At 36.6% G+C, this 23440-nt stretch overlaps 4 protein-coding genes and 1 pseudogene across 4 annotated transcripts; 2 read left to right on the forward strand and 3 right to left on the reverse strand.

Annotated features, from left to right (window-relative positions):
- Window positions 1-40: 40 nt before the first annotated feature.
- On the reverse strand, window positions 41-6238 carry LOC140788586 (proline iminopeptidase). The gene is made up of 11 exons (XM_073137878.1): window positions 6075-6238; window positions 5328-5530; window positions 4770-4868; window positions 4575-4685; window positions 4442-4504; window positions 4201-4294; window positions 3190-3287; window positions 2903-3004; window positions 1927-2040; window positions 1043-1117; window positions 41-401 (listed from the first exon to the last, which is right to left on the reverse strand). The coding sequence occupies exons 1-11, from the start codon at window positions 6193-6195 to the stop codon at window positions 312-314; spliced, it is 1170 nt and encodes a 389-aa protein (XP_072993979.1). The 5' UTR covers window positions 6196-6238; the 3' UTR covers window positions 41-311.
- A 2237-nt stretch (window positions 6239-8475) lies between these two features.
- On the forward strand, window positions 8476-13497 carry LOC140788585 (aspartate aminotransferase, cytoplasmic-like). The gene is made up of 12 exons (XM_073137876.1): window positions 8476-8806; window positions 8913-8984; window positions 9068-9129; window positions 9274-9357; window positions 9981-10080; window positions 10177-10297; window positions 10529-10692; window positions 10977-11114; window positions 11699-11820; window positions 12043-12137; window positions 12849-12969; window positions 13118-13497. The coding sequence occupies exons 1-12, from the start codon at window positions 8579-8581 to the stop codon at window positions 13200-13202; spliced, it is 1392 nt and encodes a 463-aa protein (XP_072993977.1). The 5' UTR covers window positions 8476-8578; the 3' UTR covers window positions 13203-13497.
- A 21-nt stretch (window positions 13498-13518) lies between these two features.
- LOC140788587 (hydroxyphenylpyruvate reductase-like) lies at window positions 13519-14173 on the forward strand (annotated as a pseudogene).
- A 699-nt stretch (window positions 14174-14872) lies between these two features.
- On the reverse strand, window positions 14873-15556 carry LOC140788588 (uncharacterized). Its single transcript, XM_073137879.1, has 2 exons — window positions 15285-15556; window positions 14873-15177 (listed from the first exon to the last, which is right to left on the reverse strand). Exons 1-2 carry the CDS (start codon window positions 15420-15422, stop codon window positions 15034-15036), a joined length of 282 nt encoding a protein of 93 aa, XP_072993980.1. The 5' UTR covers window positions 15423-15556; the 3' UTR covers window positions 14873-15033.
- Window positions 15557-17829: 2273 nt separating this feature from the next.
- Window positions 17830-22445, reverse strand: LOC140788272 (nucleobase-ascorbate transporter 2-like). The gene is made up of 14 exons (XM_073137457.1): window positions 21980-22445; window positions 21782-21879; window positions 21034-21210; window positions 20788-20888; window positions 20415-20490; window positions 19723-19782; window positions 19437-19621; window positions 19266-19362; window positions 19093-19179; window positions 18930-18988; window positions 18762-18853; window positions 18604-18681; window positions 18338-18498; window positions 17830-18249 (listed from the first exon to the last, which is right to left on the reverse strand). The coding sequence occupies exons 1-14, from the start codon at window positions 22068-22070 to the stop codon at window positions 18037-18039; spliced, it is 1575 nt and encodes a 524-aa protein (XP_072993558.1). The 5' UTR covers window positions 22071-22445; the 3' UTR covers window positions 17830-18036.
- Between the last annotated feature and the right edge of the window lie 995 nt (window positions 22446-23440).

A 23440-nucleotide genomic window follows, 5' to 3' on the forward strand; every position in this document is an offset into this window, starting at 1 on the left:
TTAGATATACATTTTTTTTTATAATAATTTATATAGGAGGTGCTCACAAGAACTTAATCCTTCTATTACTAAAATTTAAGAGCTCTTTTATACAAATAGCCCTTGAAACTCAGGAAAAAAGAAACCAAAAAAAGTAGAGGAGGGCATAGTTATCAGTTTCCAATAGGACCCGTACGGCCGTACCTCTTTGCAATGTGAAGAATAAATAGCATGGAATTCACTTGCACATTATTTTAACAAGCTAATAGAATGCATGCAACAGGGAGGGCTTGCTTAATTAGCCGACAATTTTAGTTAAGCCATATCCTTTCTCAATATCTACTTTTAAATCTTTCATTAGCTGCAACCAGCTCAGCAGCGATTCCCATTTCATTGGCCGAATGACCTGCGTCTGGGACTACCTGCATCCATATGTAAGACAATGTTAGTATATTTTGATTCTTATCAAATGACAATGGCAGATAACATAAGCCCATGCCTAGAATGTTTTCACTCTCATCCAAATTCAAAGTAAGACACACAGCATAGCCAGATCTTTTATCACTGATTACCGTAATAATCCTCAACCATTTTGGCTTTGGATAGATAACTCAAAGTTATCAAAATCTACTTAAGTCTACTCGAGGATAAACTTGTTATCAACTATGGACCTAACATCGACCATCAAAATGTATTTCATTTTCCCAAAATGAAAGCAAGCACAATTTCAAAATAATGTGTAAGCGCAACTTTCATACCAATGATTGGAGTGGCAAGAAAAAGAGAACATCAGTTTCAGTTGAAATTCACAAATAACAGAACTTTAAACAAGTAAATTGTTTTCTTCAAAATCTTAAGAAAAAAATAACTTTTTGTAACGGTTAAAGAATTAGACACATCAGGAAAGGTCAATATGAAAAAAGAATAATAATAACCTACAAAGAACATTGGAGATTTTCTTCAGCAAAATTATATAGTGATTTAACAGATGATGCTCTTATTTGACGTAAAATAACTTTGTCAGTATTCTAAATATTATGGAACCAATTTTGACTACTCTGACCTTTAATTCTGCCTCTGGCCATGCTTTATGAAGATCCCAGGCTGACATCATCGGGCAGCAAACATCGTATCTTCCCTGCCAAGTTTTAACAGTTTTCAGATACCAAACAAGCTGCCTACATTCTTGCAAAATGGCGAACCAGCCATTAGAGGGTCATGAAAGTTGTATTAGAAGGCAGATATCTTCATAATAACATATTGGAGGTTAAACATAAGATAAATTAAAAGAAAAGGGATACTAAAATGCAACTCACCCAAAGTGAGATGCAGCAAATACAAGGACATGCCAAATAAGAAGGCAATATCACCATGTAGAATTTCCATTGGCATAAGAAAGGAATGAGAATTCAAACATTTTATGTGGTGAACCAGTATAGCTCAACAAAATGTCTTCCGGGATAGCTGACACTGTATCCCATAATTGTTCTCAAGTACTCATAAATGAAAAATAGAAAGATGATGGACTCAATTATAACAAAATTCAAAATGTGCACTGAAAGGACAAGACCCCCGACAAAAAGGAATGTCTAGACCAGTGACCTTACATCTTGCCGAAGCAAGTCAAAACTCAACAAAATCAACCTGGATATGCCAAATGTCTAGTCAAGAATATAAATAAATCAGTCTAAACTCTAAAGTTGGCCATGCTATGACTTGGAATTTATAAACTCTCTGAAGAGTTTGTTGGATCAAATGGCAATGATTAGAATTTAGAAGTATGGTATAGCAGAAACTACATGGACATGCCTATCTCAGAAGTAATTGGAGTTTCTAGTTAGTGAAGCAGAGCACCAAACACTGTAGTTGCTAGTCAGTAAACACAAGAAAGAAAAGAAAAAATGCAGAATAAATTCATCTCTATTTGGCAAAATAAGAAAATAATACCTGTACAATAACAGTTTTAATATGGCGAATCTTATCAACATTGTCCAAAAGGTATGAATCATAGGGCAGAAAACCTTTATTCAAAAAATAATGGTTTTCAATCCGTGCAAATGCCTGCAAGAAGGTACAAGAAATCAGACTACTTAAGCAGACCTTTTCTCAAGATTATATGTAGCGTATGGTTAAGCATGATAGAATTATAACAAAGCGCACATTATCCACATTTATGGCATGGACAAATATGCCAAACATAAAGATGTCATTAATTTGACAGTCAACATACTTTTAGGACACAATAACCGTTCCGCATTTTATGTCATTTAATTTGAAAGTCAACATACTTTTAGGACACAATAAACATTCTGCATTTTATCAATTTATCTAGTACATTATATTGCTTCATTCTATAGTTGTCAAGGATATCTGAAAAAGCCAAAATAACATTAGAATTTTGTAATAGAAGATCAAATCACTTGAACTTACAGAAAAAGGAAAGGAGGTTAGTAGCTTCTGTTTAGCAGCAGTTTGAACTGTAAAGATAATAACCCACAGAACAAATATGGTTTTAAATAATTGTTACTCCGCATTGTACCCATAATGCATAAAGTCTCTTAAACTTGGCAGCAACATAGATTAAAATAGCTCAAACAAGGTAGTGAGCCTATATCTGGAACACAGTACTAAAGTTTACTAATTTGTTTTGGAAAAACTATTTAAGATGACTACAAGTTCGGGCAGTAGCAAACTAAAACATGAGGTGGCCACTAACCAATTTTTTCAGCAGCTGTTTTCCTTTTCTGGGCATAGAAAATTCATGTTTTTAAACAAGTTACAGCATATGAATCAAATTATTTAGCCAACTATGTTTTGCTCATCCGGAACTTGAACAGTGAGGGGATCCGGTTTATAGATCAAAATAAGTTGAAGTTAGAAAAAGACTGTGACTAAATAATATGAACACATGAAAAGGACTTACCAGTGAGAAATTATCATCTTCCCCTCTTTTGATATTTTCTTCATTTTGAATGAGATGTGCAGTCATCATCTCCCATGTTGTCCAAATTTTAGCAGCCTGAACCTGAATGAGAAAGATACAGGACCTTCTTAAGATGCAGGTAAATTAGGGGTCACTCAGACTTAAAATATACATCTCATTCCTAGTATAGTATGTTTGAAAAGCATAGGCATATATGAACATCAAGCACTAAGGACACCACATTCATAGAATTTCTATCACTGTCGAGAGAAAAAGTAAGTGCTTACCTGGACACCAATATCAGGAGAATTTAGCCTTTTGCTATATGCAACAATAAAATTATCCCTTTCATCTTCTGGAATGAAATCTCTAAAGGGTTCCCATGCTGAAAATTCATGTGAATAGCAACATTTCAAGCATGAACAACTGATCTGCCATATAAATGTAGATCTGCACTAATGTATGCTGCAGGTATATAGTTATTTACATGAAACAAGAGACAGAAAAGCTGCAGGAGCATAGTTGCATGGAAAAAATAACTAAATATATAAGAAACCAAGAGGCTGCAAATATGTCGTTATTTACATCTATTACTCCTTTCAAGACAGTCGCCCTTCAAAAAAATACAACTGTGAGTTCATATGACAGAAGCTCTCAGTGCTACCACCTAGTGTGCTAGCTGTTAAGGCTTATCTCTTGCACTCAAATCGCCATGGGTTCGAGCATAAAAGTAGCACCTCTAATAATGAAGGTAATGCTGGGTAAATCATGCCTATCCCAGACATTGCAACAATGTGAGTCATTCACTAGGGCACATCATGCAGACCCAACTGGACATGGTTTTCTCGAGTATAAAGGTGGGTCTAAGAGATGGGTATATATTGGGTTTAGGTTGTCATGCTGCAGTCCTCCCATTAAATATCAGCACAAAAGAAAGGTCTGATCTGACAATAAAGCAAATTAAAGCAAGAAAGCTCTGCAGTTAAGATGTATGGAAGGCGGAAATCCTAACAAAAGAATTACTAGATTTGTTTGGAGCAGAATGCCAGGAGAAGTCAACACTAAATAGTTAAGGGCATCTGAGCCGGTGAGCATGGTTTCGCTAATTCAATAATTTGTTCATATGATAACCCATAAATTATATAATTGAAATATTATAATTAATGGTGCCTTCTTTAGATATTAAAAATAAGGAGGTCAAATCAAGAAACATCTATTTATCAAGCTGTGCATAGGGTGCTACTGTGCTAGAGCTAAAAATTACTCCAAGAAATAAAAGCAAGCCTAAAACATCATACCATCAGGGAAGATAGCTGCTGCACCACCCTCATAAAACCAATCAAGCTCCTTCTTCCTTAGCAAGAAAATGCCTCTGAGAATAATACCAGTGACCTAACATAGCAGCATAAAAGATCTGTTGACAGTAATTCTACTTGGAAGAAAGTCAGAAATATCTCTAATAGCTATATAATGATGGACCAAGCAGAGACTCAACCTCTCAGAAGATGCATAATAATGAGAAGACAATTAATTATTCACCTTGTCAGGGTGTAATTGGCTGTATGCAAGGGCCAAAGTGCTTCCCCAGGAACCACCAAATACCTTCGTTATTCTGAAATTTGTTAGAGCTCGACAACATGACCAAGAAAACAACCATATGAGGCAAAATTACCTGCCATTCTGGAATGTCTAAATGTTCTCTGAGCTTTTCAATGTCATCAACTAAGTCCCAAGTTGTATTATTTTCTAAGCAGGCATGTGGAGTACTTCTCCCTGCACCACGCTGGAAACAGAAATAGAAGAAATGAAGAATGAATTTCTTTAACTTGTAATTAAAGATATCGAAAGTTTGAGATCAAAAGTGCACCTGATCAAACAAAATGATCCTATAGAACTCTGGGTCAAAGAATCTTCTGTTACTGGGTGAGGTACCAGCTCCTGGACCCCCATGAAGAAAGACAACAGGCTAGCAATAAGTAGGATTTGTCAAATAGAGTACAAAAATGACAACAAAACTAAGGGTAAGAAAAGATAAGGATGAATTTGATGCCAATGTTAAAAAAAAATACAAAGACATTCTTCAAGTCAAGAATATCAAAACTAATAAAATTATAAAAGCTCAGCTCTAGACCATCTGACTTTGGATTGTATCTTCTCATTGGTCAATAGATGTCTCTACTATAGAGAAAGCAAGGATAGGTCCAACCAACAATTCTTTCATGAAAGTTATTCAAACTTCATATTATAGGACTACTTAAACATCTTTAGACTATTCCATGCATATTTCCTATAATTTCTCATGAGATGAACATCAAAATATCTAGATCATTCAAAAAAGATCTACACTGGAACGCGTGGAAAGGTCTGAGAACTATAAAGAAAAGTTTTGTTTTTTGTTTGAACAATACAAGTGATGCATACTCACATGCCCGTCGGGATTCCCTGATTGTTCCCAGTACAATGTATGGATTTCTGAGACCTTCAGAAATCCTGAACTGTAAGGCTCTATATGTGCATGAAGGTTTCTATTAAACTCTTCAGAATGATTTGATGAACCCATAACTGCCGTCAATTGCTGGACACAAGGAGAACGGCAATTGTCAGCTCGACCAAGCAACTTGTTTCTCCCTGCATATCATTCAAAATCTCCCGTTAAGTGATAAACAAGCAATAAAACAAAATTCTGGTACAGATCATAGATATCCTACATCACATGCCGATAAATTGATAACAAGCACATTCGCTTTTTTCACTATTCTTATTGCAAAGAAACACATAGCAAAAGCTACACTGAATAGATCTGAAATTATAGCTGAATATGGCATGTAATAATATGAATCAAGGAAAGAAGAGTCATTTGGAGAATATAACAAGCTTTCTTTGCACTAGTGTAGATCCTTAGTTAGGCATGACTTATCCATCGCCCGTAATGGGATTATAACAATAAAGATCAGCATTATCTGGGCTTTATAACACGACTAGAACTAAGCAGGAAGAACTCCAAAATAAAAATTCTGAAAAAATCGCAAGAGAAAGAAGACGGAAAAAAAAAACAAAAACAAATCCTTGCAAGTCTATCTAGAAAAGCATTCTCCAAATCGGCATCATGATTCAAGGAGAGATCAAATCAGCGTTGTTTATTTGCAATTGGAGGGGAGAGGAAGAGAGAGACCTGAGAGAATCTTGCGGGTGCGGAAGAGAGATGGAAGGAATCGTGGAAGCGAGGGATTGGGAGTAACGGTGGCGATGGGGTTTAGAAGGGAAATGGTGGAGAGGAGTGAGTTGGCCCTCATCTTGTTCGTAGTATTCTCGAATTGACTCGAGAGACCAGGTCGGAAATCGCGATGATTCGACCCGAACGAGTTCTGTAAGTTTGTGAGTTTTTGACCAAAGTAGCCCCGTTCTAAAACCTTTTTTACCAGGACTATCCTCAAATTTAATCAACATTTTTTTCCTAAGTAAAAACACTGATCAGTTCGGCATTTTTATCTAATCCTAAAACGCTGATTTATTTAGTATTTTATGTATATAATTTTTTTAAATTTAATCTTTCACCGGTTTAAGAAAAGAATTATCTGACGATAAAAATGCTGAACTGATTAGCGTTTTTAAAAGCATTAATCAGTTCAGTATTTTTGTTAAAAATATAGTAAATTAAATCCCATTTAGTAAATAAATTTAAGACTCTAGTCTAATTTTGAACACTATCCTTAATACAAATTCCTCAACAGGCACGCATGTTGCATGGAACTTTAAGGCACAAAGCAGATAAGAAATTTAACATTTATAATTATATTAATATTTTTCAAATATTTAATATAGTGCTAAATTTTTTCCTTTTTATTTTTTTTAACTGCTATAAAACTTACTTTAAAGTCAATTTTTATTCGCTTCATTTTATAAATTTAAATAAGTGAATATATAAAATTAAAATACTCTTTGAGCATTTTTGAGTCTACTATTAATCTATCGTTAATAATGTGTGGACCTCACTTAAATTTAGCTCAAAATTAATAAAATATTTATAATATAATATTTCTAGCATAATCACATTTGAATTCATATTTTTGTTTTTGATATAAATTTGGATACAGATATTTGACAAATAGTAAATTTTAAAAACATATCTTAACTAAATGGATACGAGTAATTTTTATATGGTGTATCGAATTTTAACGAATACGGATGGAATTTTACACGAATTACAATATTTTTATGATACAATTAACACAAAATTAAAACTTTTTAAAAATATTGCATGTTAAATATATATAAAATCAGAAATATTATTATTAACAATATCAATATTCATCGTTTAAATGAGCAAACTAAAAACTACAAATTAATCAAAATATATGCCGATAAAACGGATATTTGATATTTGTATCTATATCCAAAAAATTATATCTAATATGTATCTTTATCCTAACTGAAAAATTATATTCAACTATCTATCTCTCTCTCTCTCTCTCTCTCTCTATATATATATATTTATTTATTTATCTTTATCCAAACATAATCGGATAGCAAATTGGGTCACAGATTATTAATCTGACTCATATTCACCCTAGCTTGCAAGACACCTTGAATGTGTCTATACAAAAATGGGCTAAGGAGCAAAGTGCAAGGCCGCAAGAGTCGTTCCGACGGCCAACGCACTAGTGTGACTCTGTTTAGCTAACTAGTTTGCAGCAATATTAAAAGATGGAGCCGAGTGGCAAAAGAAGATTACGCAGTAAGTCAGTAGAAAATAAAGAGAATATCCTTGTCAATCACTCGAATCGTACAAAGAGGGGTCATAACACTAATAAGTGAGTTAATGAGTATGATACGAGTTGGACTCAGAAGATGATAAGAGTAGGCAAAGTGAATAATAGGTTTGACAGATTTGGAACTAGTGGGAAGTTGGTATATTTTTCTTTCTTTCTTTCTTTCTTTCTTTTTAATTTTTTTAAGTAGGTGGATGAATATCTTTCACTATTTTCGATTTTTAATTTTCTTTTAATGCTCATATCATCACCAAGAAAACCAAGCTCATCCAAATAGGTTTGTTAGGTAATAGGCTTGACCTGTCTTGGGATCTTCCACTTGGTCCAATCTAGTGTCCGAGTAAGCCAATTAACGAATCACTCGGGTTATAGTTTTAAATTAAAAAAAATACTTAACTTAATAATATAATTTGTGTTAAAATAGTCGACATTTTTTCTATTAAAGACAAATAAGAAAAATGAGAAAATTATGCGTTAAATCTTTTATTATAATATGATAAACTAAATAAATTAAATATTTTCTTCACTTTCCTCTCGTCCTTAACGCATTCTCAAACTCAAACTTATATTTAAGATAAAATATTAAAAGCTTTTTGTACGTGACAACTCCTTTAGGTGAATTATTTGGATAAAATAAGCTTTTAAGTGGGGGGATAATAGGATATAGTTGGTCAAAAACGATCATTTCAAGCTCGGGTTGCGTGCCTTCTTCGAACATCGTGCTTCTGAATACTTACCGCCACGTGCCTCGTCAGTTCGCCCATTCTTGGTACGTCACCATCTCAACGGCATTTATCCTGCCGCGTCACACACCCGCCTCCGTTTATAAGAAACCGGGTGCGCACACAGGCGATCAGTTCTCTTCTTTTTCTAAACATACGCGCCAGCGCACGTTAAGAGAAAAGTAATGGGCGAGGCTAGCACGCGCGGGGTGCGCCTGTCAACGGAGCGGAGGTTAAGTACACTGGCTCGCCATTTGGGCGGCCACTCCCTGTCTTTTTCCTCCTCACTCGGATCTCCTCCAATGGCGTCTCGCGATCCTAACGAGTTCATCGCTCCTTGTCCCACCGCCGGGTTCTACGGTGGCTCCGTGTTCGCCAACGTTGCCCAGGCTCCGGAGGATGCGATCCTTGGTGTAAGAAGCTCTATCTTCTATCGAGCTCGCTTTTTTCCAGGGTTTATCGATGTTTATTGTTATCAATTCCCTTAAGTTTGATCGTAATTTTGTGTCGGATGAGTAGGTGACGGTAGCGTATAACAAGGATCCGAGTCCGATTAAAGTGAATCTGGGAGTTGGAGCTTACAGGACTGAGGTGAAATTTGTGGAAGTTTTGTATTTGGTGATTCTTGTTAGATGGCACTGTTCCGATTTGATCGGTTCTTTGGTCGGAAACAGGAAGGGAAGCCGCTCGTTTTGAATGTGGTCAGGCGGGCTGAGCAGATGCTGGTTAACGATCCGTATGGTTTTTATTCTTTAACTTCTATTGATTGTCTAAATTTTAGATTGGTTATTCATTCGAGGAATTACGTGGAAAATGCCCTAAATTTTAGATTGGTTATTCATTTGTTATGTCCTCATGCCTTCCTATGGATGTTTGTCAGATCTCGTGTTAAGGAATATCTACCGATCACCGGATTGGCCGACTTCAATAAGCTGAGTGCTAAGCTTATCTTTGGAGCTGACAGGTGCATATAAGAGTTTGAATTTAATAAATTGGCTGGTGGTTTTCTTCTTACTAAATGAGAAAATATGTCAGGGCAATGTGGGTGCTTTTTTAATTGTGACATTAAGGGGCCATTTGATCAGAAAAAATGCATCAACACATATAAGTTTAATATAAAAACCAAATTTTAGTTTATGGATTCCTTTGAAATATATTTTCCAAGGTCTAAAATGGGCTCACATATAACATCTTGACATCCACTTAAGTTGAGTGTCAAAATGTATTTCTCAGACCTTTTTAATGGAAAGAAAAGTAAGATATAAGACTTGTATATATTGATTTCTCATTTTAAATCTAGAGATGCTGAATCTTTAAATACATGTTACCAAACGGCCCCTAAGTGCTATAGTAAAAATTAACATGGAAAATTTTCCAGTGCAACATGTTTAGTCGAAATTTGAAATTTCATGTATTTGTTTTTCTGTATACACGTTCATCAATATTTAGGCCATTGTGTGTTCATATTTTGCATTGAAATTCTGTGTAGAAAAGCAATATCTCTGCTTTACTTGTTAAGTAACACTTATCTAGCTCCTCTTGTTATCATATTTTGATCATTGATTACCTTCCTCCTTCCTGGAACAGTCCTGCTATTCAAGAAAATAGAGTGGCTACTGTGCAATGCTTATCAGGAACTGGTTCCTTAAGAGTTGGAGCTGAGTTTCTTGCCAGGCATTACCATGAAGTATGCATATTTTCCTTCCTTCTCATCTTGTGCTAATCATGTACCGCGAAGCTTTTTTGAGAAATTCTGCAACTAAACTTTTAATCTGTCCTCCAGCGCACTATATACATTCCGCTGCCAACATGGGGAAATCATACAAAGATATTCACTTTAGCAGGTTTGTCTGTCAAGACATATCGCTATTATGATCCAGCAACACGGGGACTCAACTTTCAAGGTACCAGGCTTCTCACTTGTTACATATATGGCAACTCCTAATTTCTGAAAAATGATAGCATAAAACGTATGTGTTCATATTGCATTTGTACTTTTGTTGCTGTTTTGTGAAGTAGGTTAATTTAGACTCCTTTTCCATTTCATTGTTCTTATATTTGCATTAATTTTTATTCGACCATTTAAACCAAATGTTGTGATGATTTACCCGAAATAAGATTGTCCTCTAAAATAGGTCTGGTGGAAGATCTTGGTTCTGCTCCTTCAGGAGCGATAGTTCTTCTTCATGCATGTGCACATAACCCTACTGGAGTAGATCCAACTCCAGATCAGTGGGAGCAGATTAGACAACTTATGAGATCAAAAGGATTGCTTCCCTTTTTTGACAGTGCTTATCAGGTAAATCCAAAATTGAGGAACAACACTTTATGTGTCTTACTCTTTGTTGCCATAACCTCATTGTAGAGTTCCTTTCTAAGTTTAGAGTCCACCTAAAACATATCCCTGTGAATGTCATAAAACTTACATCCTCCTAATGTTTAAAGCTTTAAATAAAGTATCTGCGGGCAAACTCTCATATTTTGCCAATAGTGAGGAGAATGGATTTCTATACAGTTCTGTTAGGTGCTTTAACTATTTCCTGATCTCTGCATATGCATCTAATTGTTAAATATTTTCCATAGGGATTTGCAAGTGGAAACCTCGATGCAGATGCACAATCAGTTCGTATGTTTGTTGCTGATGGCGGTGAATGTCTTACAGCCCAAAGCTATGCAAAGAACATGGGCCTGTATGGGGAACGAGTTGGTGCTCTAAGCATTGTAAGAGTGCTGGCTTTCTTACCAACTCTCATGCTAGAAATTTCTTCCTGTATATGCATGTTTTGTGTGCGAAGTGGAGGCTAATGCTTGTTTTCTAAAAACCACATGCAAGGCCTATATAATTAGTGGAGCAGTTAACACTTAACAGCATCTTGTTATATGCTGTCTTTTAAGTGTATTCCTTATGCTTGGTCTTAATAAGCTGCAGTGACATATCCACAGTACTAAAGCAGGGAGTTAATTGCAACAGGGAGTTGCGCTGCTGCTTAGTGCTAATGCTGATTTTCAATATGGGCTGTCACTATTAGTGATCTGGGTCATACATCTATCAATCTGGACCATCATCAATTTTGTTAGTTGAAAAAGTACATCATTCTTCCATGCCTGGAATTGACTTACATACAGAATTAGGTTTTTTAGAATTTCAACTGCCACGAAGATGATTATTTACATAAATATTCAAAGCAGACTACAGTGTAATAAGTTTCTTTAGTTACAATGTTCCCATTCTGCATGTTTGCTTTATTATACCTCTTCCAAAGAACCTGTGAGGTATCCATCTGATCATCAGTTTCATTTTTCAGGTTTGTAGAAGTGCTGACGTGGCTGTTAGGGTTGAAAGCCAGCTGAAGCTTGTGATTAGGCCCATGTATTCAAATCCTCCAATTCATGGAGCCTCTATCGTGGCTACAATTCTGAAAGATAGGTATTATATCTGTCTCTGTGTTTAAGATTTCTCACTTTTAGAGCCAATAGGCTACCTTGTGAGGTTGTGTCTGACCAAAAGAAAATTTTCCAAGCTGTTCCAAAATTTTTTTGTAGTTGCACTAAAGATTAGGCATCTTTTTAACATAGGAAAAAGAATTATCATATTGTTGAGTCCCTTTTCATTTTTCAAGATGATGACTCTACCTTGTCTCTTTCCTAGAGAAATGTACAAAGACTGGACGATCGAGTTGAAAGCCATGGCAGATCGAATAATCAGCATGCGCCATCAGCTTTTTGATGCTTTGCGTGCCAGAGGTATTAAATTCCTTGAACCTTTTCCTGAGGAATTCCATCCCATTTACGAGCATGTACCATTAGTTCTCTTTTCAGCATTTGATAAACTCTCTAAGACTTTCTTATACTGTGTTCTGAGAATGTTAAAAGGTTCATATGCCTGGTTTATGCAGCTTCCCTATAATTTAATTGAGTTGATGAACATTTCAGTTAATAGTGTATAGCTAAATATACCAACTTAAATTTATTACAATAATGCTGCACCTCTTATTTCTGCTTTTGGATGTTTTTCCTTGGTTTCCTCAGTTGCTTAATTGCTATACATACTGCTGACTGTTGAAGTTTTGAGTCTTAAGAAAGTTCATAATATAGGCTTTTGCATGATCTATGCTGGAGAAATTTGGGACAATTTGGGCATTCTTTGCTTTGCCCGTGCTTTAAGCCTGTTTTGATCCTTTTCACAAGGAAAATAATTGTAGCTTATAGAGTATTAGGCTTTTAGCAGAATAGTCTAAGGGAAGTCACTTTCAAATTTCCTACTTTCTTTTTATCATATATATATATATGGAAATATGCAATCGAGGACAAATATAATGCGCCTTGTATTATTGCATCCTTGTTTGGGTCTTCTGTGCATTTTACATGCAATTATTGATGGTATATACAATGCTCTATCAGTCCAGCCCATCCTGGTATTAAATTAGTTCTCTGTCACACACTTCCCTGATGCAGGAACACCTGGAGACTGGAGTCACATTATCAAGCAGATTGGAATGTTCACTTTCACGGGGCTCAACAAGGAGCAAGTGGCCTTCATGACAAGAGAGTATCACATTTACATGACTTCTGATGGGTAACCTTTTTTTCCGTCGCCCATACTATGTTCTTTTTCTAGGAAATGCCATCCTCATCAAGTTTTGAATGTGAACTGAACAACCTTTGTTAAATTATTTGAATTACTTTCTTGACCTGTCAATATTAAGAGCATAAATTTTGTGCAGGAGGATCAGCATGGCTGGTTTAAACTCCAAAACGGTCCCCCATCTATCAGATGCCATACATGCCGCCGTTACTCGCATGAACTGATTGACGAATACCTGATACATGATAACTGTTCGATTATAGTCACTTATTACAGAATCCACAAGTTTTGAGTGGATTTTTAAAGCTTCTTATTTGGCTCTTGCCTTGTAATAATTTAACCTGCAACATGACAAGTAAAGCGGGTTTCGGAGAAGATTTTGATATTGAAAAATGTAGACAAGACTTCGTAATATATGGACTCTTACTGGGATGTGGATATGTAAGTCTATTAAGCCACATAATTACATTTGTGTGGAAATAAAGACTCTGGTCTTGATGCCAACTTTGCGGAAGATATGTTCTGAATTTGTAGCCTAGATGTAAATTATATTTCTCCTTTTCATTTTAGTAGTAATTAAATTTTAATCAAATCAAGAAATGTAATAGACCTGTGGTGAGTACGCAAGTTTAGTGTTTCAATCTAATGCAGTTTAGTGGAAAAACTGTGGGTATTATTGGCCTAGGTCAGATCGGTCTAGCAGTGGCCGAGAGTTCTGAAGCTTTTCGCTGCCCCATCTGCTATTGTTCAAGAACCAAGAAATTAGACACAAACTATAAATACTTCCCTAGTGTTCTTGAGCTGGCATCTAATTGCCAGGTGCTAATTGTGGCATGCTCACAGACAGAGGAAACCCACCACAATTTTCAATCACGAGGTGATAGATGCATCGGGCCGAAATGGTGTGCTTGTAAACATGGGACGTGGCGCTCACATGGATGATCCAGAGCTTGGAGTGGCCCCTCTGAGTTTGAGGTACCAGAAGAACTATTTCAATTGAGGTACCAGAAGAACTATTTCAATTGAGGTACCAGAAGAACTATTTCTGTTGACGAGCCTCATGTTAGAAGTGGCACTACAGAAACTCAGTCAGAGTAATGGCAGATCTTGTTCTTGGGAACTTAGAGGCACATGTATTAGATAAGCCCTTGTTGATTCCAGTGCTGTGATCATAAGACACTGACAAGTTTCTAGAGCTTTTGTTGTTCAAGATTAATGTTTCATTTGGATTTATTCGTATTGGAGGTATGTTTGTCTAGCTGGTTTTATATCTGGCGCACAAATCATCATTTAAAGAAGTGATTCTTTTGAATCGAGATGTTGTTCTCTTCTTTCTTGTTGTAGATTTATCTGGCAGAAAACAATTCATCCATTTCCACTGTTTTTATCTTCTATGACAGTGATAGATTCAATTCAAAGGCGGCTGGCTGTTGGGCCTCTGATTGCAACTAAAGGAGAAAGAATCTCTGTCGCAATCTGATGAATTATTTTTAGTTCTTCTTGGTGAAGAGATAAAAATAAAATAAACAAAAAAAGACCGAGGTTTTCCATCTTTTTGGCATTTCTTATGCTGTGCAAGCACAAAGAAACTTCCTTGTTCATGAAATTGAGTATTAGACTTTCACATACTGTCATTAAAACTGGATATCGTTTTTATACTTCAGATTATTTCCCAACTGCAATAAAAAAATTATATTACTGTTCCTACCTTGATATTATAGCTTTTATTCCAAGTCTCTCAATTGATTTAATTTTGGCCTGAGAATTTTCACAGCTGATGATGATCCACCATATAATCTCAGTTAGTAATTTCTGAATGTAACCTTCAACCATACGGAACCAACTAGACAGCAAATCCAGCAGAATTTTGGTGACAGAGATGGAAACAGAGCAGTTCGGAACCAAGATTAAAAGCTACAGATTTAAGTGTGCGTAAGGATTATGTACATGAGTCGTACTCTGCTGAATACGAGAAAGCTCCTCCAGTGTTACATCCTCAGTGATTTCAGTAGCCAGTAGTATATAACATATCTATATCTTTCAACTGGTTGGTTCTTATACAGCAGCTCCTTTAAATATGAGAAACTTGAGGGACTCCAAATTGAAGTAGATGAAGGTTCCTTCCGTGTGTGTGAAGTAGCAGCCAAAGCTAGAGCCTACCACACACTGCCAACCAGTCCCATAGATCAAATCAAACTCCTGCAGCCAGAGCAAGAAAAGGGAAAAGAACTGAAAGGCATGAGGAATGAAGAACAGAGGGCATGATTGTGGAGGAGAAGCTTGAACTGATGTTAATGGTGGGATACCTTCTTGATGTGGCCAGCGATGCTTCTGCAATCCAAGACATCGAAGAGATCGAGAGCCTCGGAGGCAGATGACATGGCTTGCATCTGCATCTTTAGTGGCATATCTGTGTCTTGGATCATTGCTTTCCCTTCCAACATATTTCCTTCTACCTGTATTACTATTTCTTCTCTCTTCCTCCCCCAACTCCAGAGATGCCCAAGTTTGTGCTTCTAACCTTTCAAAGTTGGTACAGACTATTCCTCCTCTTTTAAATGCTCTACTATTTGCTTTCGTGTATGTGACATGTTAGCTAATGCTCTACAAAACAACAAAAAGAATTCATGGATAAAGGAGGAGAGGTACAAATTTAATCCATAATTCTAAATGCTAAATGTTAGATATATATATATATAGAACCTTGGATATTAATACACGTCAAGGACACTTTTTTTTTTTCAACTGGATACTTTTCTTCATGTGGGTATCCAAACATTGTCGGCTCTTTGATCTGATCCACTCATATCCTAGTCAGTGCCTCAATGGTGATAACTTTTGCAGGAATGCAATGACTTGGCATAAATATCAAGAAAACTATTGTCTCATGTACCCAATTGAAGTTAAGGAAAGTTCATCAAAATTGCTCTCCATTTTGCCTTTATTTTCATTTACAATTTACCATATAGATGTTTTCATTCGACCCTAGTTCTTAATGGTCATTTACTATGTAAGTGGGTTTAATTAATTTTAGATGCAAAGTGAGTAAATTTTCTAAAGTTAAGATAAACATAAAATGATAACTGAATTCTATGAGGGGTATTTTAAATTTTCTATTTTCTATTCTATTAATTGATGTTAGATTAAAATTAATACAAGATATTTTTGAGACAATAAAAGTAAAATCTAGGTAAAGATTAAAACGGTAGAAGGCAAAGAGTTCCCTCAAGTTTATTCTTACTCCTGCCATATTTTTCAAAGCAGCACCTCTGAGGTATTAAATGCCTATTCATAAGCAGTAGCGATTCCCTCTCAAAAATCTCAAATAGTTTAATAAAAGAATTCTCACAGATCCATCTCTCCAGTTGGTCAAACATTACATCAACCATACCCAGATGAAGGAAATGACAAATTGGATGATGTAATGCCCAACCAATAGAGAGTAGTTACCCATTAATCATTGCATTGAACTGTCTGGGATATTGCAGGAAATTTTAATTGAAAAAGTTGCATCTTGATGTATAATTTTCAATTTATCCTTTTATTAGCACCACAGAGAATAATATCATTTAGATATCAAACTAGAAGAATAATAGAGTACAAGTTAGTTTAGTATACCATATTATCAAATTGACATAATGGACAAAGTAATGCTAGATTTTTTTTAAAGAGAAAGCCAGATAGTCTGTAAATTTTATTAGCATTCAAACAATTACAATAAGATATATAAATGAGAGAAAAGATAGGATAATGGCACTTTGATACAAATTTTGCAATTAGCTATACGAAGCTAAATCACAGATAAAACAATCAATCAAGTCCGAGAACACTAAAAGAATAATGATAAAATACACTTTAGTAAATTCATAGATGCAGACCTACTAAGAAAAAATAAAAAAAAATGTAGACAATATGCAACCTCACAACTAGCACCGATGACAGTCGGAGGAGGGAGAGGATGATCATTGGGCTTGACCTATTCAAACCCAGTCTGAACCCAACCTAATTTGGGCATGGTACGACTCAAGCCCGAGATGGTAGTAGACAACATGGGCTAAGCTTTTGTTCGACCAGCTCGGCCCAAAAGCCCGACTTGCTACGCCTATTCATGACCCAACTCATAATACATGTATATTTCCATAGTTTTTCTAGTCCCACATCAGGTTTAGTAAACTAGATATTAATATATAAGTATGTTCCTATAAAAGATAACTAATATATCTTCATAGAGGCCTATTATATTTAGCCTAATAAAATATAATATTTTTCAAATTCCACTTGTTATGTTATCCATTACGTTTAACCCAAGCCCGATATCTATAGGCTAGTGGACGGTAACAGGCTAGAGTAAATTCAGCTCAGCCCGACTTTAGTGATTGGTGATCAGACCGTGAAGAAATATTTAAAGCCAGTCGGCCCAAAAAGCCCGACCCAATCTGCTATTCTCTTACTTCGAAATGAGAAAAGTACCACAAAAATCTTCATCACTCCTCGCTGCACAGTAAACAACTACAGTTGAAAAGGCTCCTTGGCCAAACCATGGTTCATAATGTGGGAGATTGGTAGAGTGAGTGAAATGAGACCTCGGAGAATCACCCCTGGCGACGACATTGGAGAAGGGGAGAGGAAGAAAGGTCATGCCGGGAAAGGTTACGGTTACGATTGGTGCGACACTATACAGCCCGTGAGAGAAAAAATCATCTATTTCTCAAGAAAGTAAGTTTGTTCTTAATATTTGAACTTCTTTTTTATATTTAAACCAACTTGAGGGGGGTACTTGCTACTTACTCTTCTTTTTCTTTTTCTTTTTCCTTCTTTAAACTAACACAGAATATATCAACAACAGCAAGATGGAAAAATAATTGGTTTTATTGCTAAACAAATTAAAAATATACACACAAAGTAGAAATCCAAGCAATCACCCTACAAATTTTGCTGGTACTACTACTACTGTATGTACTTGGCTCTGCTCAACAATCTGAGTCTTCCCATCTTTTTTCGTCCCCTCATGCAATCAATCTCCTCCATGTTTTCGACTCATCGCAAGTCTTGAGTCACTCAAGACGGCGGGAAGAAGCGGTTGAGGTTGAACGGCAGAGTGTAGAACTCCTCGTTCCTGCTGTCTCCCTTGAACGTCCGGAATCTCACCCACCACGGCATCCCTCTATCTCTCGCCGTATCCTTGAAGTCGAGTGTGTTATCCAAGAAAACGGCGACGATTAATGCGACAGTCGGTGGGGAGGAGAAGATTGTGTTAATGTAGTCATTGAACTGCATTCACTTAAATTCATGAGAAGCTGGAGAATATATATCAGAAATCTGCAACCAAAAGACACATATATGTGGGAGGTGTACAAACCCATCCAGCCTTTGTGTGAGCAGGACCATGCTGCGCGCTCATGCTGTAGCGGAAGAAGTACTCAGGAATAGATAGGCCGAGGAAAAGTGAGACGCCGGCGATGAAGAGGTTGCGCATTGAGTTCATATTAGTGAACTGTAAGAAGGAGAGCCCTACGGCCGCTGAGAACATTGCATCGTATTAGATTATAAAGACAAGAAACTTTTAAGTTTGGAACACCACAAATGAAGAAGGTTTTTGGCTACAACTATAGATGAAATACTTACCAACAAGCCCAAACAGAACACAATATACTGCAGCGAAGATTGTAAATGGGATCGAAGCAAACAATGCTCCAAATTTCCCTAGAGCAACAAAAGAGAATTCTGTAACTATTGCAGCTAATACTCTGAGCTTAAGTACTTTGATTAGTGCATTAGCTCACCCAATATAGAGAAGAAGATCATGAAACCAGCTGAAATCTGTATGACTCTACGGCTTCCAACTCTCGTAGATCCTAGAAGCCCAACATTCTCCCTGCATTGTTCACCATATTGATTCATAACAATTTTCAATATGGTCAAAATTGATGAACTAAGAATCATGCACTTACACTGAGACAGTAGAGCCAGTCACTGTGCCAAATAGCCCATCCAGTAGTATGCCAATTCCCTATTTGTTTACAAAGTAAATCATGCGACATCGTCCATGTGATCAATCCAAATTACTTCATAACTAGGACAGAGAAGCTTGAATACTAGCTAAAGTTTACTCACCTGCCACCCAATGCCCCTGCTCAGGACATGAGCCGGAGGTGGTGTTGCACTTGCTAGTCGCGCTGCAGCTTTGTAGGCACCCGTTGACTAAAAGATGAGGAGCTTTCCTATCAGCTCAACCTCACTAGAAAGCCCGCAATAAATTACTCTACATACCAACCAGTGTACATTACCTCTATCAACGATACTAATACAGCAGCCATCATCCCGAAAGAATGACCAGCATCAAATGTTGGGGCACCCCATTGCAATGGGTAAGGGATCTTTATCCTGGAATCACTTATATTTTAGCATACGCAGAAACAAAAGGATGATAGGGGAGTAAAAGGGGGATGAGCACTAACCATGGAGCAGAGGAGATGAGATTGGCACGGTCTGTGCGGCAATTGACCTGTGTGAGTTCAGGGCTATGTTTATATGCACCACTTGCTGTGAGGATGTGGGCATAGGCCCAGATGAGAGTAATAGAGATCAGAAGAGAGAACCTCTCCAGTATGGGCACATGCTTAGCATGTATATGCTTCAGATACTGAGAAAGGAGGAAACAAGATATCAAGATGGTTTAGCATTGTTGTGCAAACAATTACACTATAGTTATGGAAACAGGAACTAATGTGAATCTTTTTGAACCTGAGAAAATGCAATGAATAGGAGCAGCATTGGTAGACCAATCTCCACACATCTCCCAACCTAATGCAAAGGTATTCACAGCTTAGAATATTAGATGTAACCAATGCAGAATATTGGTTGTTTTAAAAACATAACCTTCTTGGAAGGATTTCCTAATGTATATATAATCTGTATGTTTATATAAGTTTGGAGAGCAAATTTTGCACATCATTAAGAACCTACCAAAGAAACTCGATGTCACTTGTAATGGTCCTTTCTGCTTTATTTACATAAGCAGGTCACAACAGAGAGGAAATATCCTACTAACTTAAAGAAGATTCATAAAAGACACTTTCTTAGAATATAGAAAAGGTAATCCAAAGGTTAAAGTATAAGAAAACTCTAAAACTAGAAATTTACTTTTAGACCGTCTAATTGTCTCATGGCAGACTGATGCTGGAGAGTACAATAAGTAGTATGAGAACTACTATATTTCAGTATGAGAATTAACAACATTCTTCTTGTGGAACGATTAGAAATAGTTTAGGAGGATCCCATAGTTTGACCACTTCACCAGATCTGGCATTCCTATAGTTTGCTAGCAATTAAAATTTTGTAGTTTACAAGAAAAATACACAATTGAGATAACTAAAAGAAGACGACAAATTCTACGGCAGAAAGACCAAAGAAAAAAAGCAGTTGAAGTGGGATACCACAGGGAATCCTCTGTCGAATAGGCCAAACCCCACCAATGCAACCACAGGAACCATTCCCAGCGGGCTGAAAAATCTGAACCACATAAGAAATCATTATCTTCATCATCTCATTTTGAGTTCCTCACATCATTATCACCATATTAAAGTACTAATTTCGACTAAACTTGCAGCATATGGCATTTTCAGATAAAATTCGGACCAATTCTAATTTCTAAATTGAGGTTCACAAAAAATGGGCGGTGTAAAGTCTCCATAGTGGTGTACATATAATATAGTGATGATCAATAAATTGAGGCCCACCATGGGCAACACACCATGCCAAAAGTTGCATGCATAGATAGAAAGATAAAAAGGTGAGTAGCTCATGTACCTGGAGCATATACCCCACAACTGGCTGTAACCCAGAATAATCTGAATGCTAGAAGAAACTATCAATGCCCCTTGTATGGCCCTCATCGTCTGTAGGAATCTCTGGTCATGAGAAAAAACAAAGTAGCACTCAATATTGGGCAGATAAATGTGCTTGCTGGATAATTTACGTATAAAAGGGTGATCATATAAAGTCAAAAAAGTACTGCAATCAAGTAAAGCTAGACTAGAAAAGTAGCTCACTCACATCATGGTCATCGGGTATTTGAGCTAGAGAAGAGTCGTGTATTATTGAGATGATCGGGACTACGAATGCAAACGAGCCGCCGATAACAGTGGGTAGACGAGTACCAAATAAGGTTTGCAGCAATGTGTTTATTCCAGTCACAAAGAGTAATGTCTGAACCACCCTGACCTTATCATCCTGCATTTAAATCAAGACCGCCGTTAAAGCCGAAAATAATAGGCATATGCCACTAACAACAACAACAACAAACAACAAATGCTGATTGGGTCTTCTTTGTTCTTTTAGATATGTAAATACTTACACCACATGGAATGGATATACACTTCATATAGCTAAAGGATGAATTAGAAGTCCAAACTTTGAGTATGTCGTATAGGTAACAAACATTTGTAGCACATAACCCAACAGTATATCCTCAAAAAGTCAAAAGTTTTCAGTTCAATGAAGTGCTTTAACCATTGGAACGGCAAGAAAACATGACAAACTGATATGGCAAACATGTTCAACATGATCACCCGCCCATCTTGCCGAAAGAGAAAAACAAAAAAGGACACAATAAATAGCTAGATTTTACTCTCAGTCCCCTTCAACAAGCAGTCATATATGTTCAATAATAGAATGTTAACAGGCCCAACTTGTTCTACATACACTTCTACGAAATTTTATGAACGACTTAGTTGTTATCCTTCCACTACCAAAACTAATGAGATGGCTTAGTCTATGTAAATCGCAGGAGACTAAATCTCACATCACTTCCTCCCATTCTGGGAACCAGCAAGGTGGGAATCATCACAGCCGTACCCAGCGCCAATATGTAGTGCTGAAAGCCCAAAGCAATTGCTTCTCCTACAAGAAATCACAAAACCAGATTATGATCAGACTTGTTTACATCGAAGAGAAAGAAAGAACTTGGAAACCGGAAGAAACAGTAAGTAATCTAACATACCCCACGATGGGTTGGAGTCTATGCAATACTCAAAGCCCTGCAGCTGATCCATGGGCAGATGAGTGATCTCCTCCGGTTTAATTTCCGCCATCTCAAGCAAAAAATTTGACAGAAACACTAGGAGAAATCGCCAAAACCAAATAAAGATCACAACTTTCTTCGATTAGAGCAGTTACTCAAGCAAAGGAGAAGAACCCAGATAGAATTTCTCTTTGAGGGATACTAAGAGCAGGGAATCAATCAACAAACAAGGCAAAAGGAAGCAGAGGCAAGAAAAGCTGAAGAACTATTTAGAAAGCTGTGGGGATGATGAAAAAGAAGGAAGAGGGAAAGTGGATTGAACTAGAGAGATAAAAAGAGAGTGATAAGGGCTGTGAGCTTAGAGAGAGAGAGAGAGAGAGAGAGAGAGAGAGAGAGAGAGAGAGAGAGAGAGAGAGAGAGAGAGCGACACTTGCCACCCACCCCCACTCTCCTTTTTATGCTGCTTCCTTTTTATCTCTTTCTCTCAAGCTCTGGCAAATGGCCCGTTGGTGATTTTATGACCAAAATGCCCTTCACAGTTCCCACGTTAAATGCTCCAAGGACTAGAGAAAAAAAAATTAAAAGTGGGAAAAGAAAAGTTACCGTTGCCTGTCGTCGTGTCTGATTGGTTTCTGAGAACAAATGAATTAAAAAAAAGAGTAGGCTCTGGCAACTGGCATGGCATTTATGTTGGTCTCCAGATTCAGTGTGAAGTAATTTGCCCAATGCTTGAATTGGAATTCAAATGAGGAAATAAAAGGCAAAAGAGAATAATCCATGTTAACAGTACAGTAATTTCTCTATTTCTTTTTTGTACATTGCACTGCAGTCTCTTTTACGTACTCATTTTAGTGTTGACTGATTAGTAGTTGCATCATTAAGTGACAATATTCTAACCTATTTGTTGGCCAAAACCTCAAAAAAGACTTCAAAAACTAGTCAATAGAGTGGAGAATACTATGATTATTCTCGAAGAGTTTAATGCCATGACAGATTTAAGTGTTCCATACTTCCAGGAAGAATCCTTGTAGTTGAATGCAAAGAAATGGAAAAATCAAATACTGGAAACATGACCAAAACAATTACTGATGAAATCTTCTTAAATTAGAAGGAAGCTATTGGTTAAGATCTTAGAAGGTTTTTTTTAATAAAAAAAATCTTGTACAAATCATTACACTTATATTCGTTCCTTATCATTAATATTTCGAGTACCAGATATCTTGAGAAATGAATGAGTAACTATTCCAATGGCTATTGAAAAGAGCCATCAAATTGTCAAATCCTTGAAGTGGATTTGCTGACACTCAAGTATTTGATAGAAAACAAGAAGCCGCTTGAATCCGAATCGAATATTGGAAAATCTTATTCCCATCATCCAAATTTTTTCTTCCCTCCTTTGATTTGAACATTTCAGCCTTTTTCAATACCATCCATCGTACT

Source organism: Typha latifolia, chromosome 5 (assembly GCF_019914945.1).
Source record: "Typha latifolia isolate L0001 chromosome 5, TyphaL0001v2, whole genome shotgun sequence".
Lineage (NCBI taxonomy): Eukaryota > Viridiplantae > Streptophyta > Magnoliopsida > Poales > Typhaceae > Typha > Typha latifolia.